Raw genomic sequence first — 19,294 nt, 5'->3', positions numbered from 1 at the left:
GGGGGACTGTTGTGATGTGTCATTATATGCTCTATGAGGCGGTGACATCCTTGGCCTTTCCTGATGGATCTTAGATGTTCTTGGAATTTCTTCATATAACTTCAGATTGTGGATCCAATGTAGAAACGTCTTCTTCGCCCTTGTTTATCTCTTTGAGAGGCTCAGGAATTGGCCATAAGGCACTGCTGTTTATATAGAGAGTGAGGCGGGGTGCTGACATCACAGAGGGGCTTGCAGGTGATTGGACGGGGCACAAAGTATAATAGATAATTCCATACTCCCGCCAAGTGACAGTACTGTTAACTAACATGTGCATCCACCATCTTGGCCTCCATCTTTACTAAATTTGGTAGTGAATTGGTGTGAATCTGGTCATGACAGTCTGTGGTAGGGAGGTGTTGGAGGCCACGTCAAAAGTGGAGTCAGAGTTAATAAAGAGGTTGTTATGGCCATTTACTCCAACACTAACATAAATGTCCGTGGTTTTTGTGGGATATGTTGAAGAAGGGGATAGTTGGGGTAGATAGGGGAATTAATTGCAGGTTGGGGGGGGGGGGGGTTAAACATAGCTGGAGGTTACTCAGCAGTCATGACAGCGATCATTTATAACTAGAGATGAGCGAACCTGGAGCAGCTGGAGTCCATCCGAACCCGAACTATCGGCATTTGATTAGCGGTGGCTGCTGAAGTTGGATAAAGCCCTAAGGCTATGTGGAAAACATGGATATAGTCATTGGCTGTATCCATGTTTTCCAGACAACCTTAGAGCTTTATCCAACTTCAGCAGCCCCCGCTAATCAAATGCTGAATGTTCGGGTTTAGATCAACTCGAACTTGGTTCGCTCATCTCTATTTATAACATAACTATCATTTTAAAAGAAAAAGGTACTGACCAGTCACGGAGACATGTTAAAAGTTTTGATTAGTCAGGGTGTGGGGGTTCAGATCCCACTGATCATTAATAATCAGTCAGGAGAAGCGGGGGGCTTTGCACTTCTCTCCCCAATTCTTTTCTCCACACCTCACTGAAGGGGATGGATTTTTGCAGAAGCAATGCTATGACGAACCCCTTACCTGTGTATACTTGTACAGGCTGAGGAGCTGAGCCATGACATGACTAGTAAGAAAACCAGAGTCACCGACAAAAGCCGCCACTTCACCCCGAGCCACACAGGAGTAGTTAGGAACCATCTTCCTTTTCCCTGACAGTATTCGGAGAATATAGTATACATTTTTCTTGGGATCTGCACATGTATCAAATATGTGATAACCCAGGGTGATATTAGGCAGAAGGTCGGGGTTCTGGTTAATTTCATCAACTGCAAAGATGAAGGCCAGGATGGCTCTATAGACTTCTATATCAATACTGAAAAAAAAAAACATAAAACTGTCAACGTAAGGCTATAAAGACCCTATTCAATCTTACGTATTTCTCTAGTGAGGTAGTGCGGTGAGTCACAATGGGCCTCACTTACTTACAATCTGCTAATTATGAGTGGTTATGCTGTCTTTGTGTCTGGTCTCTCGCACCAAATTCATCAATGTGGCGCACGCCCTATGTAGATCTGGAAGGTTTTACGAAGCACAAAATGAAATCCTGACCACCCCACCACACTAGAAGTGGTTGCTTTTTAGAATAGAAAACACAATAAAAAAATGACGGTTTGCTTAGTAAATCTGTTGGTTGGGGCGGGTTTGAAAGGACACATCCATGACAAGTCCACTTGGTGGCTTTTTGGACAAAAATCAAGGGTTTGTCCGGTTTTTGGAAAAATTGGGTCGCACACCTTTAGTAAATACATCAAAACAGCAAACTGACAGGGAAAAGGGACAAAGCTTATTAAGATTCTGACGGGAACACGTTAGTAAATCAGCCACAATGTGTTTGGGCTTTCACTGTCAAGGGAGAAATCACATTAAGTTTCATTTTTGTGATTTATTTTTTATTTTCTTTTTATTTGAAATTTTTATTACACAATGCGTTAGTTACAAATCTCCACGTTAAAACATAGAATAAAGCAAATCTCCCTACCCACCCCCAACCGGGGAGAGCAGCGCAGAAAAAAAACACTTCCACCTTATCCATATCTTCTGGAAAGATTTTTGTGACTTCCTAGCTACAATTTCCTCATAGATTCCTATTTTGTTAACTACACCTTTCCATTGATCAATCTTTGGGGGGGTTAACCTCCATCCAATTTCTAACTATCACCACCTTTGCACACCCAAGAATTTTATTAATTAGAGAATTAACTTCACCATCTTCTATTAAACCCCCCAACAAAAAGTTCTGCTTTTGAGGATAAACTATGAATTTCCATCCGCATTACCTGTTTCATAAAGTTACAAATTTCTATCCACCACGACAAAATTTTCAGACAAGACCAAATCAAATGAACCAGATCCCCTCCTATCTTACCACATTTTTTCTACACCCAACCCTCTCGTCTTTATCATATAACATTAGTCTTCTCGGGGTATGATATAACCAATAAAAGATCTTTTTTAAAAATCTACCTGTGAGAGGGACTGCATGATGTACGACTGTTGCTAACCTCCCATGTTGTATCATCAACAGCACCCAATGCTACCTCCCAATGCTTTTTAACCCTTTCAAGTTGAGGCAGCATTTCCTGTGTTACCAAAATTCTATAAATTTTAGACAAAACTTTCCTTCCCCCCATGTCCCCCCGCACACAGTCCACCACCACATGTGACTTAACATCCAAGGACCTTCCCCCATTTCCGGCAAGGACAGACACCCTCCCCTTCCATATGTGACAACACCCCATACCTAATTCGCAGTTTTTTTTCGTCCCAACACCAGCCTATTCAGCATTACTGTGATTTTCTTGAACCATATATCTGGTATCCAGACGGGGGCTGCCTTCAAATAATACAAAATTTGCTGAAAAATCACCATTTTAATTAACGATAATCTTATTTTATTCGAAATGGTCTTAATTTGGAGGTTGACATACCTCCTTACTTCATTGCAGATTTTTACCCCCAAATCCTCCTCTCTCTTGACCGGCATTAACAGTGAGGATTTCTCCCAATTCACCCCGAATCCAGCCAGACTACCAAATTCCTCCACTACTGTCATAACCCTCGGTAATCCTTCAGATGGGTTCTTGATGAAAACAAGCACATCGTCCGCATACAATAAGATTTTATCCTTATCCCCTCCCACCCCGCACCTGGCTACATCGCTACACTCCCTTAAACAAACAGCCAGCGGCCCCATGTACAGATCAAACATAACTTGTGGATCCCCACTTGTGCACACCACGATGGATGCCATTATCCATGCATTTGCCTAGAGGCTCCATAGACTTTCTACCTCCTCAAAAGAGCGTGACCTTTGACTGTGGATGGCTCATTGAGTGTGATCCTACAATTACGGACCATGCACGATTGAGCCAAACACTGATGCAACAAGGAGTTTATACCACAGCAACTGAGTGTTACACAGTCAGTGAGGGCTGAGGACAACCTGCGGCTGACGGCTCCCGGTACGGCTCTACATTGAACACTAAAGAACTGCTGTCATTGTCAGTCTCCTTGTCACTCTCTTCAATAGGACAGTCTACATTATTGGTGAAATAGGTGATAGACTCAGAACAAGTCAAAGGTTGGCAAACAAAGAGATACACCCCCCGGCAAAGCCTAGAAAGTCAGTCAGTCAGGCCAACCTCCATGAACATCACCCAAAGTAATAAAAAAAAATATTGAACAACACATAACAGCCCCCAGACCACCGATACTTACAACCCGCAGATACTGTATGAGATGGATTTACCATCAACATTTGCAAATTCTACGCTTCTATCGTGAGCAGAAACCAGACCCCCGATCACCATGTCTCCTTCCTGGTAATACTCGTACTCAAACACTGTCCTGATTCCAGAAACCTGATAATATGAGGATAAATCCTGCACTACACCGCCATAGGAGACAACAGGCATCAGGAGAAGAAGGAGGTAAGAGGCCGAGTGGACAGAAGACCAATCCATGTCCCAGTTGGGGTCTCCTCCGGCAGTACGGGCAGAGACAGCTGCAGATCCTCAGCACAGAGGATGGGGGATGCCAGGCCAACGCAGCTTATAAGTCTTACCTGAGACTGATATAGAAGCAGCAGGAGAATACTGGAGAATAATAACCTCAGAACAACATCTATATTCAACTCCATAACTTTATCTTCTTATTCTATGAATATTTTCTTAGAGTAACTCTAGAGAACCTGTGATGAAAACAAACCATTACATCCAATATGTCTGTCACCAGCTCAGCTCTTTCCTATGGATAAGATGCCTATTCAGGTCTTCCTACAAACCCACCATGGCTGTTCCTGGGGCACCTCAGCTCTGCTACGTGTCTGTGTAGTTCTCTACCTCACTACAGCATGGCGCTTCACGAGGCTTATTCCTGACCTCCTACTGCTGCCGCCTGCCCTGACCTTCTGCCTGATCCTTATCCTGATAGAACTTCACCTTCCCTGATAGTATCAGACCATGAATCCCATCTTCTGCCCTGGTATCACTGCAGTGTCCCAGTACCTAGGCCCTAGCTGCTGTAGTCTAACGTTGTTGTGTGGCTGAGGAATCTCTCACCAAATGTCTCCATATCTTTGGTTATCTTGAACCTAATATTATAGTCTGCCATATTATGTTACACAGCTATTTCGGCATACAATGGAGGATTAGGATGTGCAAATATCTATATACACTATAACCTAGGGTAGATCACATGTGAAGAATGTATGAAACCTTGGTCACATGGTCTTCCATCAGACTATTGGAAGGTTCTGAGGGAGGAGTCTCCCAAGTCCACCTGCCTCCTCCCAGAGGGCTGGATCATTCTAGTCTAGCTCAGGCTAATAAGCAAGCAAGCCTCTATGTCACCTGCTAGACCATGTGAGGAGAAGAGGTCTAAACCTAATTCAGTCTACATCTCCCCCCCCCCCCCCTGGTCTTCCTCGGAGGTCTTACATAGGCTGATTGTGGCTAGAGCACGCCTTAATATCTTAATGCATAGAACGGATACTGTTGGAGTCTAAGCAGAGTCTCTATGAAAAAGGTAAAGCCCACACGTTGCTGGCTAGTATGCTTAGCGAAAGATCGGACGCTTAGTCTCCGGGGGCCCCGCAAGACAGGAATTCTTCAGGAGCTGTAAGCTTCCGACCCTCTCCTCCGGGGCCCCTGAGGAACTGAACTCTCCCACCATTCATGAAGAGCTCCAGGAGGTGCTGAAATCTTCACCAGCTGGAAAGTCCCTGGGTCCTGATGGTTTCTCTTCCAAACTTATGCCCAGTCTTTTATCACTCTTTAATTTTTTCTTGCAAAGGAAACATGCGCCTCCCACTCTACTCCATTCTTACATAACGCTTATACGCTAAGCCTGACAAAGACCCTAAAGAACGCTCTAACTATAGGCCCATTGCCCTACTAAATTCAGACCTAAAATTGTACACTAAGTTGTTGGCTAATCGCTTAGGGTTCTGGCTCCCATCATCGATCAGGTAGGCTTCATCCCAGGTCCTCAGGGGGCAGACAACACAAAATAAACTATCAATAGCTTGGCGGTCCCCAATATTCTTCATTATTACTGGGCTCTTAGACGGACCCCTATGTGGTTGTCCTACTTAACCTATAACATATGAGCGGTGGTAGAAAAAAATATGGCTAGCTCCAATCCTAACTTGTTTCTGTGGTCCGCCAACCCTCCCGCCCTCCCTTCTGCTCCTATGTTGGGCTCTATACTCAAAGTAGCTCTATACTATGATTCTGATCACGATCGAGCTGATTGGGTACCTTTAAAGGGGTACTCCAGTGTGGGGGCACTTTTTTTTTACTGGGACCAGGGAGGAGGTGGGCAAGGAAAAAGACGTCCACTCATCTCCCCGGTTCCAGCGGCGGGTCCCGCATCGCGGCTCTGCGGTGCCCGGCTGCTTCCGGGTGTCTGACGCAGGCCCGAGACGTGACGTCTCAGGTCCGCTCAGCCACTCAGTGAAGGAGGCGGGATCTGATTGGACTTGAAACGGATCCCGCCTCCTTCACTGAGTGGCTGAGCGGACCTGAGACGTCACATCTCGGGCCTGCGTCAGACACCCGGAAGCGTCCATGAACCGGGCACCGGAGCGCCACGATGCGGGACCCGCCGCTGGAATCGGGGAGGTGAGTGGAAGTGTTTTTCCTCGGCCACCTCCTCCCCGGTCCCAGTAAAAAAGTGCCCCCACACTGGAGTACCCCTTTAAGTGTAAAAGTCCTATAATATAGCAGGTGCCAGTTTACAATATGCATATAATGTCATAGATTTGTAAAGATGATGCTGGATTATCAAAATTTTTTTCCGGTGTTAGATGTACATTTATGGCATGGGTGAGGGAGTATGACGTGGGCTCAGGAGCTGGGTCTGATCCGCGGATAAGGTCTGCCACAGGCAGCGTTTACCATCAGGTTGCCAATCTAACAGATCGATGAATTGCATTGATCTAATCAATCAACAGATCACTTAGGGCCCTATTCCACCGGACGATTATCGTTCAGATTATCGTTAAATCGTTCGAATCTAAACAATAATCGTTCGGTTGAAATGCAGTTAACGATTAACGACCGAACGAGAAATCGTTGATCGCTATATAAGACCTGGACCTATTTTTATCGTTGCTCGTTCGCAAATCGTTCGCATTGAATAAGACATTGTTCGGTCGTTCGCAATAGATGCGAACGCATTAGCGAATAAATAGCTAAGAAAAAACGATTGCAATTACGATCATAAGTAACGATTATCGTTCCATGGAAATGAGTGAACGTTTTCAGGTCTTTCGCAATAGCAGTCGTTTGAGATCGTTAACGATTATGCAAACGATAATCGTCTGGTGGAATAGGGCCCTTATATTAGACCCCTAGATTCTCAGGGGAGAGGGACACACACAGAATAGGCCCCCTGCTCAGGTTAAGCCATGGCTTAACCTAAGGAGAAGGAGGACAAAGTGATGGAGAAGAAGCATGAAGTAATGGAGAAGGTCCAGGTGGATGACTGCTATGGCTTTCCTCTCTAGGATTACACATATTGTTGTGGATCTTTCTTTCCCTTGTAGGTTTCTCTTCTGCTGTATCTTACCTGTAACTACACCAAAAGTATCCAGATACCGGAGGGTTAACAATGCTCTAACATGTTATAAAATGTCTAATGCGGTACAGAAGTGATGGGGAACCTGCAGGACGCCGGCAGCATATGAGGCAGCACCCTCCCCCCAAATTACCCCCGGAATTAGTATAACAATAGCCATTATTTCCTTGACCTTAATGACGGACGTGTCCAGGAGAAAAGAGGTGACGCAGGAGCCACCAGAATATGGAAATATAAATGTGTATTTGTGTTCATGAAAGAAATTCATAACTGTGAGACCGTCAGACGTGAGGGTCCCGGCCAGTGGAGTTAGTGGTCTCCGCCATGATGTCTTCTGTATAATTCTCATAGGAGGTCATGTGATCATACAGACAGGCATAAGGGGCAGCACAGTGTACACACATGGGGTCCCTGCCCAGAGCAGTTGGTGGTCTCATCCCCTGTATAAGTCTCATAGGAGGTCATGTGATCATACAGACAGGGAAGGGGGGGGGGTGACACCCCAGATAAGGGGCAGCACACTGAACACACATGGGGTCCGCACCCGGGGCAGTTGGTCCTCTGTATGATGGTGGACAGTGGGTCTCTGGGCTCTAGGACTTGGCCAGCTGCAGAGCTCTCTCCAGTTCCTGGGCCTGGCGCTCGCCCTGTGTGATCATCATCCGTATAGTGATCTGCGGAGGAGACGAGAGGCCATCACACCCTGATACCCCTGTATATACCCCCGGGGCACAGACATCATCCCCTAATACCCCTGGGGCACAGGCATCACTCCCTGTATATACCCTCGGGGCACAGACATCTCCCCGACACCCCTGTATATACTCCCGGGACACAGACATCTCCCCCTATATATACCCCGGGGCACAGACATCTCCCCCTGAAACCCCTGTATATACCCCTGGGGCACAGACATCACCCCCTGACACCCCTGGAGCACAGACATCACCCCTCACCTCATCGCTGGCCGCCTTGTTCCTTCTGAACTCCCCCCGGGCCCAGTCCCTCATGTAACTGCGGTCGGCAGGATCGGGGATCTGGCGCACGGTGCGGAGGATCCTCCGGTACAGAGCGAGCACCTGCTGCCGGACCAGGAACTGGGGACACAAAGGGTTAATGACATATTATAACAGTGATATAAGAGGAGGTACTATGTACTGTGCTATATACCTGTATATTACACCACAGAGGTCTAAACCAATTCTATATAATATCCTCTATGTATTATCCTGCTCCCCTACATTACACTACAGGGCCCACCCCCTCTATATTACACTACAGGGCCCATCCCCCCTCTATATTACACTACAGGGCTCATCCCCCCTCTATATTACACTACAGGGCCCACCCCCTCTATATTACACTACAGGGCCCATCCCCCCTCTATATTACACTACAGGGCCCATCCCCCCCTATATTACACTACAGGGCCTATCCCCCCCTCTATATTACACTACAGGGCCCATCACCCCCCCTATATTACACTACAGGGCCCATCCCCCCCCCCTCTATATTACACTACAGGGCCCATTCCCCCCCCCCCCCCCTCTATATTACACTACAGGGCTTATCCTCCTCTATATTACACTACAGGGCCCATCCCCCCCCTCTATATTACACTACAGGGCCCAACCCCCCCTCTATATTACACTACAGGGCACATCCTCCCCTCTATATTACACTACAGGGCTCATCCTCCTCTATATTACACTACAGGGCCCACCCCCCTCCTCTATATTACACTACAGGGCCCATCCCCCTCCTCTATATTACACTACAGGGCCCATCCCCCCTCTATATTACACTACAGGGCCCATCCCCCCCTCTATATTACACTACAGGGCCCATCCCCCCCTCTATATTACACTACAGGGCCCATCCCCCCCCCTCTATATTACACTACAGGGCCCATCACCCCTCTATATTACACTACAGGGCCCATCCCACTCCTCTATATTACACTACAGGCCCCATCCCTCCTCTATATTACACTACAGGGCCCATCCCCCCTCCTATATATTACACTACAGGGCCCATCCCCCTCCTATATATTACACTACAGGGCCCATCCCCCCCTCTATATTACACTACAGGGCCCATCCCCCTCCTATATATTACACTACAGGGCCCATCCCCCATCTATATTACACTACAGGGCCCATCCCCCCTCTATATTACACTACAGGGACCATCCCCCCTCTATATTACACTACAGGGACCATCCCCCCTCTATATTACACTACAGGGCCCATACCCCCCCTATATTACACTACAGGGCCTATCCCCCCCTCTATATAACACTACAGGGCCCATCCCCCCCTCTATATTACAGTACAGGGCCCATCCCCCCTCTATATTACACTACAGGGCTCATCCTCCTCTATATTACACTACAGGGCCCATCCCCCTCCTCTATATTACACTACAGGGCCCATCCCCCCTCTATATTACACTACAGGGCCCATCCCCCCTCTATATTACACTACAGGGCCCATCCCCCCCTCTATATTACACTACAGGGCCCATCCCCCCCTCTATATTACACTACAGGGCCCATCCCCCCTCCTCTATATTACACTACAGGGCCCATCCCCCCTCCTCTATATTACACTACAGGGCCCATCCCCCCTCCTCTATATTACACTACAGGGCCCATCCCCCCTCTATATTACACTACAGGGCCTATCCCCCCTCTATATTACACTATAGGGCCCATCCCCCCTCTATATTACACTACAGGGCCCATCCCCCTCCTCTACATTACACTACAGGGCTCATCCTCCTCTATATTACACTACTTGTCCCATCCCCCTCCTCTATATTACACTACAGGGCCCATCCCCCTCCTCTATATTACACTACAGGGCTGATCCTCCTCTATATTACACTACAGGGCCCATCCCCCCTCTATATTACACTACAGCCCCCCCTCTACAGGGCCCATCCCCCCCTCTATATTACACTACAAGGCCCATCCCCCCCTCTATATTACACTACAGGGCCCATCCCCCCTCTATATTACACTACAGGGCCCATCCCCCCTCTATATTACACTACAGGGCCTATCCCCCCTCTATATTACACTATAGGGCCCATCCCCCCCTCTATATTACACTACAGGGCCCATCCCCCCTCTATATTACACTACAGGGCCCATCCCCCTCTATATTACACTACAGGGCCCATCCCCCCTCTATATTACACTACAGGGCCCATCCCCCCTCTATATTACACTACAGGGCCTATCCCCCCTCTATATTTACACTATAGGGCCCATCCCCCCCTCTATATTACACTACAGGCCCATCCCCCTCTATATTACACTACAGGGCCCATCCCCCCTCCTCTATATTACACTACAGGGCCCATCCCACCCTCTATATTACACTACAGGGGCCCATCCCCCTCCTCTATATTATCACTACCAGGCCCATCCCCCCTCCTCTATATTACACTACAGGGCCCATCCCCCTCTATAATTACACTACAGGGCCCATCCCCCCCTCATATATACTTACACTACAGGGCCCATCCCCCCTCCTCTATATTACACCTACAGGGGCACCATCTCCCCCCCTGGCTATAGTTACACTACAGGGCCCATCCCCCCTCCTCTATATTACACTACAGGGCCCATCCCCCTCTATATTACACTACAGGGCCCATCCCCCCTCCTCTATATTACACTACAGGGCCCATCCCCCCTCTATATTACACTACAGGGCCCATCCCCCTCCTCTATATTACACTACAGGGCCCCCCCCTCTATATTACACTACAGGGCCCATCCCCCCTCTATATTACACTACAGGGCCCATCCCCCCTCTATATTACACTACAGGGCCCATCCCCCCTCTATATTACACTACAGGGCCCATCCCCCCCTCTATATTACACTACAGGGCCCATCCCCCTCTATATTAACTACAGGGCCCATCCCCCCCTCTATATTACACTACAGGGCCCATCCCCCCTCCTCTATATTACACTACAGGGCCCATCCCCCTCCTCTATATTACACTACAGGGCCCATCCCCCTCTATATTACACTACAGGGCCCATCCCCCCTCTATATTACACTACAGGGCCCATCCCCCCCTCTATATTACACTACAGGGCCCATCCCCCCTCTATATTACACTACAGGGCCCATCCCCCCTCTATATTACACTACAGGGCCCATCCCCCTCCTCTATATTACACTACAGGGCCCCCCCTCTATATTACACTACAGGGCCCATCACTCCCCCTATATTACACTACAGGGCCCATCCCCCCTCTATATTACACTACAGGGCCCATCCCCCCCTCTATATTACACTACAGGGCCCATCCCCCCTCTATATTACACTACAGGGCCCATCCCCCCTCCTATATATTACACTACAGGGCCCATCCCCCCCTCTATATTACACTACAGGGCCCATCCCCCCTCCTCTATATTACACTACAGGGCCCATCCCCCCTCCTCTATATTACACTACAGGGCTTATCCCCCTCTATATTACACTACAGGGCCCATCCCCCCTCTATATTACACTACAGGGCCCATCCCCCCTCTTATATTACACTACAGGGCCCATCCCCCCTCTATATTACACTACAGGGCCCATCCCCCCTCCTATATATTACACTACAGGGCCCATCCCCCCTTCTCTATATTACACTACAGGGCCCATCCCCCCTCCTCTATATTACACTACAGGGCCCATCCCCCCTCCTCTATATTACACTACAGGGCCCATCCCCCCTCTATATTACACTACAGGGCTTATCCTCCTCTATATTACACTACAGGGCCCCCCCCCCTCTATATTACACTACAGGGCTCATCCTCCTCTATATTACACTACAGGGCCCCCCCCCTCTATATTACACTACAGGGCCCATCCCCCCTCCTCTATATTACACTACAGGGCCCATCCCCCCTCTATATTACACTACAGGGCTGATCCTCCTCTATATTACACTACAGGGCCCATCCCCCCTCTATATTACACTACAGGGCCCATCCCCCCTCTATATTACACTACAGGGCTCATCCCCCCCTCTATATTACACTACAGGGCCCATCCCCCCTCTATATTACACTACAGGGCCCATCCCCCCCTCTATATTACACTACAGGGCCCATCCCCCCTCTATATTACACTACAGGGCCCATCCCCCCTCTATATTACACTACAGGGCCCATCCCCCCTCTATATTACACTACAGGGCCCATCCCCCTCCTATATATTACACTACAGGGCCCATCCCCCCCTCTATATTACACTACAGGGCTCATCCCCCCTCCTCTATATTACACTACAGGGCCCATCCCCCCTCTATATTACACTACAGGGCCCATCCCCCTCATATATATTACACTACAGGGCCCATCCCCCCCTCTATATTACACTACAGGGCCCATCCCCCCTCCTCTATATTACACTACAGGGCCCATCCCCCCTGTATATTACACTACAGGGCCCATCCCCCCTCCTCTATATTACACTACAGGGCCCATCCCCCCTCTATATTACACTACAGGGCCCATCCCCCCTCCTCTATATTACACTACAGGGCTTATCCCCCCCTATATTACACTACAGGGCCCATCCCCCCTCTATATTACACTACAGGGCCCATCCCCCCCTCTTTATTACACTACAGGGCCCATCCCCCCTCTATATTACACTACAGGGCCCATCCCCCTCCTATATATTACACTACAGGGCCCATCCCCCCTTCTCTATATTACACTACAGGGCTTATCCCCCTCTATATTACACTACAGGGCCCATCCCCCCTCTATATTACACTACAGGGCCCATCCCCCCTTCTCTATATTACACTACAGGGCCCATCCCCCCTCCTCTATATTACACTACAGGGCTTATCCCCCTCTATATTACACTACAGGGTCCATCCCCCCTCTATATTACACTACAGGGCCCATCCCCCCTCTATATTACACTACAGGGCCCATCCCCCCCCCCTCTATATTACACTACAGGGCCCATCCCCCCTCTATATTACACTACAGGGCCCATCCCCCCTCTTTATTACACTACAGGGCCCATCCCCCCTCTATATTACACTACAGGGCCCATCCCCCTCCTATATATTACACTACAGGGCCCATCCCCCCTTCTCTATATTACACTACAGGGCCCATCCCCCCTCCTCTATATTACACTACAGGGCCCATCCCCCCTCCTCTATATTACACTACAGGGCCCATCCCCCCTCTATATTACACTACAGGGCTTATCCTCCTCTATATTACACTACAGGGCCCCCCCCCCCTCTATATTACACTACAGGGCTCATCCTCCTCTATATTACACTACAGCCCCCCCCCCCCCTCTATTACACTACAGGGCCCATCACTCCCCCTATATTACACTACAGGGCCCATCCCCCCTCTATATTACACTACAGGGCCCATCCCCCCTCTATATTACACTACAGGGCTCACCCCCCCTCTATATTACACTACAGGGCCCATCCCCCCTCTATATTACACTACAGGGCCCATCCCCCCTCTATATTACACTACAGGGCCCATCCCCCTTCTATATTACACTACAGGGCCCATCCCCCCTCTATATTACACTACAGGGCCCATCCCCTCCTATATATTACACTACAGGGCCCATCCCCCCCTCTATATTACACTACAGGGCTCATCCCCCCTCCTCTATATTACACTACAGGGCCCATCCCCCCTCTATATTACACTACAGGGCCCATCCCCCTCATATATATTACACTACAGGGCCCATCCCCCCCTCTATATTACACTACAGGGCCCATCCCCCCTCCTCTATATTACACTACAGGGCCCATCCCCCCTGTATATTACACTACAGGGCCCATCCCCCCTGTATATTACACTACAGGGCCCATCCCCCTCTATATTACACTACAGGGCCCATCCCCCCTCTATATTACACTACAGGGCCCATCCCCCCTCCTCTATATTACACTACAGGGCTTATCCCCCCCTATATTACACTACAGGGCCCATCCCCCCTCTATATTACACTACAGGGCCCATCCCCCCTCTTTATTACACTACAGGGCCCATCCCCCCTCTATATTACACTACAGGGCCCATCCCCCTCCTGTATATTACACTACAGGGCCCATCCCCCCTTCTCTATATTACACTACAGGGCTTATCCCCCTCTATATTACACTACAGGGCCCATCCCCCCTTCTCTATATTACACTACAGGGCCCATCCCCCCCTCCTCTATATTACACTACAGGGCTTATCCCCCTCTATATTACACTACAGGGTCCATCCCCCCTCTATATTACACTACAGGGCCCATCCCCCCTCTATATTACACTACAGGGCCCATCCCCCCCTCTATATTACACTACAGGGCCCATCCCCCCTCTATATTACACTACAGGGCCCATCCCCCCTCTATATTACACTACAGGGCCCATCCCCCCTCTATATTACACTACAGGGCCCATCCCCCTCCTCTATATTACACTACAGGGCCCATCCCCCCCCCTCTATATTACACTACAGGGCCCATCCCCCCCTCTATATTACACTACAGGGCCCATCCCCCCTCTATATTACACTACAGGGCCCATCCCCCTCCTATATATTACACTACAGGGCCCATCCCCCCTTCTCTATATTACACTACAGGGCTTATCCCCCTCTATATTACACTACAGGGCCCATCCCCCCTCTATATTACACTACAGGGCCCATCCCCCCTTCTCTATATTACACTACAGGGCCCATCCCCCCTCCTCTATATTACACTACAGGGCTTATCCCCCTCTATATTACACTACAGGGTCCATCCCCCATCTATATTACACTATAGGGCCCATCCCCCCTCTATATTACACTACAGGGCCCATCCCCCCCCCCTCTATATTACACTACAGGGCCCATCCCCCCTCTATATTACACTACAGGGCCCATCCCCCCTCTTTATTACACTACAGGGCCCATCCCCCCTCTATATTACACTACAGGGCCCATCCCCCTCCTATATATTACACTACAGGGCCCATCCCCCTTCTCTATATTACACTACAGGGCCCATCCCCCCTCCTCTATATTACACTACAGGGCCCATCCCCCCTCCTCTATATTACACTACAGGGCCCATCCCCCCTCTTTATTACACTACAGGGCCCATCCCCCCTCTATATTACACTACAGGGCCCATCCCCCTCCTATATATTACACTACAGGGCCCATCCCCCCTTCTCTATATTACACTACAGGGCCCATCCCCCCTCCTCTATATTACACTACAGGGCCCATCCCCCCTCTATATTACACTACAGGGCTTATCCTCCTCTATATTACACTACAGGGCCCCCCCCCTCTATATTACACTACAGGGCTCATCCTCCTCTATATTACACTACAGCCCCCCCCCCCTCTATATTACACTACAGGGCCCATCACTCCCCCTATATTACACTACAGGGCCCATCCCCCCTCTATATTACACTACAGGGCCCATCCCCCCTCTATATTACACTACAGGGCTCACCCCCCTCTATATTACACTACAGGGCCCATCCCCCCTCTATATTACACTACAGGGCCCATCCCCCCTCTATATTACACTACAGGGCCCATCCCCCCTCTATATTACACTACAGGGCCCATCCCCCCTCTATATTACACTACAGGGCCCATCCCCCTCCTATATATTACACTACAGGGCCCATCCCCCCCTCTATATTACACTACAGGGCTCATCCCCCCTCCTCTATATTACACTACAGGGCCCATCCCCCCTCTATATTACACTACAGGGCCCATCCCCCTCATATATATTACACTACAGGGCCCATCCCCCCCTCTATATTACACTACAGGGCCCATCCCCCCTCCTCTATATTACACTACAGGGCCCATCCCCCCTGTATATTACACTACAGGGCCCATCCCCCCTCCTCTATATTACACTACAGGGCCCATCCCCCCTCCTCTATATTACACTACAGGGCCCATCCCCCCCTATATTACACTACAGGGCCCATCCCCCCTCTATATTACACTACAGGGCCCATCCCCCCTCTTTATTACACTACAGGGCCCATCCCCCCTCTATATTACACTACAGGGCCCATCCCCCTCCTATATATTACACTACAGGGCCCATCCCCCCTTCTCTATATTACACTACAGGGCTTATCCCCCTCTATATTACACTACAGGGCCCATCCCCCCTTCTCTATTTTACACTACAGGGCCCATCCCCCCTCCTCTATATTACACTACAGGGCTTATCCCCCTCTATATTACACTACAGGGTCCATCCCCCCTCTATATTACACTACAGGGCCCATCCCCCCTCTATATTACACTACAGGGCCCATCCCCCCCTCTATATTACACTACAGGGCCCATCCCCCCTCTATATTACACTACAGGGCCCATCCCCCCTCTATATTACACTACAGGGCCCATCCCCCCTCTATATTACACTACAGGGCCCATCCCCCTCCTCTATATTACACTACAGGGCCCATTCCCCCCCCCTCTATATTACACTACAGGGCCCATCCCCCCCTCTATATTACACTACAGGGCCCATCCCCCCTCCTCTATATTACACTACAGGGCTCATCCTCCTCTATATTACACTACAGGGCCCATCCCCCCTCTATATTACACTACAGGGCCCATCCCCCCCTCTATATTACACTACAGGGCCCATCCCCCCTCTATATTACACTACAGGGCCCATCCCCCCTCTATATTACACTACAGGGCCCATCCCCCCTCTATATTACACTACAGGGCCCATCCCCCCTCTATATTACACTACAGGGCCCATCCCCCTCCTCTATATTACACTACAGGGCCCATCCCCCCCCCTCTATATTACACTACAGGGGCCATCCCCCCCTCTATATTACACTACAGGGCCCATCCCCCCTCTATATTACACTACAGGGCCCATCCCCCCTCCTTTATATTACACTACAGGGCCCATCCCCCCTCTATATTACACTACAGGGCCCATCCCCCCTCTATATTACACTACAGGGCCCATCCCCCTCCTCTATATTACACTACAGGGCCCATCCCCCCCCTCTATATTACACTACAGGGGCCATCCCCCCCTCTATATTACACTACAGGGCCCATCCCCCCTCTATATTACACTACAGGGCCCATCCCCCCTCCTCTATATTACACTACAGGGCCCATCCCCCCTCCTCTATATTACACTACAGGGTCCATCCCCCCTCTATATTACACTACAGGGTTATCCTCCTCTATATAACACTACAGGGCTTATCCTCCATTATATTGCACTCCCCCCCGGGTCACCTGTCTGAGGGTCAGCGCCGTCGGGGGGATCCGGGAGGACATGACCCGTCACATAGTTCACGGACACCCGGGTCACGTGTGCTCTGTCAGGCCGCCGCCATCTTACTGGAGACCAAACAGCAGCTCCCTCTGCGGGACACCAGAGCGTTATGGTGAGAAGCAGCTGTGGGTGTCATTACCAGCTGTGACCACCAGATGGAGACAACGCCCCGCAGATACAACACTCACCCGAAACAGAAGAGATTCAGGCGGGAAACGGCATGTACCACAGTGCTGAGCGTGTATCCAATCCTGTGATGTGTAATACCGGCTGCTGGTAGTGTATCTAATCCTGTGAGATGTGATACTGACTGCTGTACAGTGTATCTCAGCCTGTCATGTGTGATACTGACTGCTGTACTGTGTATCTGAGCCTGTCATGTGTGATACTGACTGCTGTACTGTGTATCTGAGCCTGTGATGTGTGATACTGACTGCTGTACAGTGTATCTGAGCCTGTGATGTGTGATACTGACTGCTGTACTGTGTATCTGAGCCTGTCATGTGTGATACTGACTGCTGTACTGTGTATCTGAGCCTGTCATGTGTGATACTGACTGCTGTACTGTGTATCTGAGCCTGTCATGTGTGATACTGACTGCTGTACTGTGTATCTGAGCCTGTCATGTGTGATACTGACTGCTGTACTGTGTATCTGAGCCTGTCATGTGTGATACTGACTGCTGTACTGTGTATCTGAGCCTGTCATGTGTGATACTGACTGCTGTACTGTGTATCTGAGCCTGTTAGGTATGATATTGACAGGGCGACCCTCATACACAGCGGGTGATCGGGGGGGGGGGGACCCTCATACACAGCGGGTGATCGGGGGGGCCCTCATACACAGCGGGTGATCGGGGGGGGACCCCTCATACACAGCAGATGATCGGGGGGGGGACCCCTCATACACAGCGGGTGATCGGGGGGGGACCCCTCATACACAGTGGGTGATCGGGGGGGACCCCTCATACACAGCGGGTGATCGGGGGGGACCCCTCATACACAGCGGGTGATCGGGGGGGACCCCTCATACACAGCGGGTGATCGGGGGGGACCCCTCATACACAGCGGGTGATCGGGGGGGACCCCTCATACACAGCGGGTGATCGGGGGGGACCCCTCATACACAGCGGGTGATCGGGGGTTCCTCCTAAGGTCAGGTGAGTTCATATTGTGGCTCTTTCAGTCACTTCAGATGCATTTTCTTTATTTACCAGTAGATGTCACCATATCACCAAGGTTTCTATATTGTCGCTTTTTGTATACCGTATGTTGTATGATCACAGATATGTCCTGTATACTGTGTGGTGTGTGTGTGATATCACAGATATGTCCTGTATACTGTGTGGTGTGTGATATCACAGATGTGTCCTGTATACTGTGTGGTGTGTGATATCACAGATGTGTCCTGTATACGGTGTGGTGTGTGTGATATCACAGATATGTCCTGTATACTGTGTGGTGTGTGATATCACAGATGTGTCCTGTATACTGTGTGGTGTGTGATATCACAGATATATCCTGTATACTGTGTGGTGTGTGTGATATCACAGATGTGTCCTGTATACTGTGTGGTGTGTGTGATATCACAGATGTGTCCTGTATACTGTGTGGTGTGTGTGATATCACAGATGTGTCCTGTATACTGTGTGGTGTGTGTGATATCACAGATGTGTCCTGTATACTGTGTGGTGTGTGTGATATCACAGATGTGTCCTGTATACTGTGTGGTGTGTGTGATATCACAGATGTGTCCTGTATACTGTGTGGTGTGTGTGATATCACAGATGTGTCCTG

General features: G+C 49.6%; 1 protein-coding gene and 1 long non-coding RNA gene across 3 annotated transcripts in view; one reads left to right on the top strand and one right to left on the bottom strand.

The window, feature by feature from the left end:
• Positions 1 to 7,721: 7,721 nt before the first annotated feature.
• Positions 7,722 to 17,594, bottom strand: LYRM2 (LYR motif containing 2). The gene is made up of 3 exons (XM_069976270.1): positions 17,459 to 17,594; positions 8,091 to 8,231; positions 7,722 to 7,808 (listed from the first exon to the last, which is right to left on the bottom strand). Exons 1-3 carry the CDS (start codon positions 17,498 to 17,500, stop codon positions 7,728 to 7,730), a joined length of 264 nt encoding a protein of 87 aa, XP_069832371.1. The 5' UTR covers positions 17,501 to 17,594; the 3' UTR covers positions 7,722 to 7,727.
• The window catches only part of LOC138796646 (uncharacterized), a 48,628-nt gene continuing 46,889 nt past the window's right edge, over positions 17,556 to 19,294 (top strand). For both annotated transcript variants that reach the window (XR_011363776.1, XR_011363775.1), the window contains exon 1: positions 17,556 to 17,774. This is a non-coding gene — a long non-coding RNA (uncharacterized lncRNA). The remainder of the gene's footprint in view (positions 17,775 to 19,294) is intronic.

This window comes from Dendropsophus ebraccatus, chromosome 7 (assembly GCF_027789765.1).
Source record: "Dendropsophus ebraccatus isolate aDenEbr1 chromosome 7, aDenEbr1.pat, whole genome shotgun sequence".
Classification (NCBI taxonomy): domain Eukaryota; kingdom Metazoa; phylum Chordata; class Amphibia; order Anura; family Hylidae; genus Dendropsophus; species Dendropsophus ebraccatus.
Note: the sequence above shows the minus strand (reverse complement) of the source record. Positions and strands in the feature narration are given on the sequence as shown.

Bases quoted from the DNA above. Each gene is read 5' to 3' on its own strand.
- LYRM2 (XM_069976270.1), bottom strand. From the start codon at position 17,500: ATGTCCTCCCGGATCCCCCCGACGGCGCTGACCCTCAGACAG. The intron at 8,232-17,458 runs GTGACCCGGGGG...TTGTGTCCCCAG, and splicing joins CGGCGCTGACCCTCAGACAG to TTCCTGGTCCGGCAGCAGGT. The intron at 7,809-8,090 runs GTGAGGGGTGAT...TCTCCTCCGCAG, and splicing joins ACAAGGCGGCCAGCGATGAG to ATCACTATACGGATGATGAT.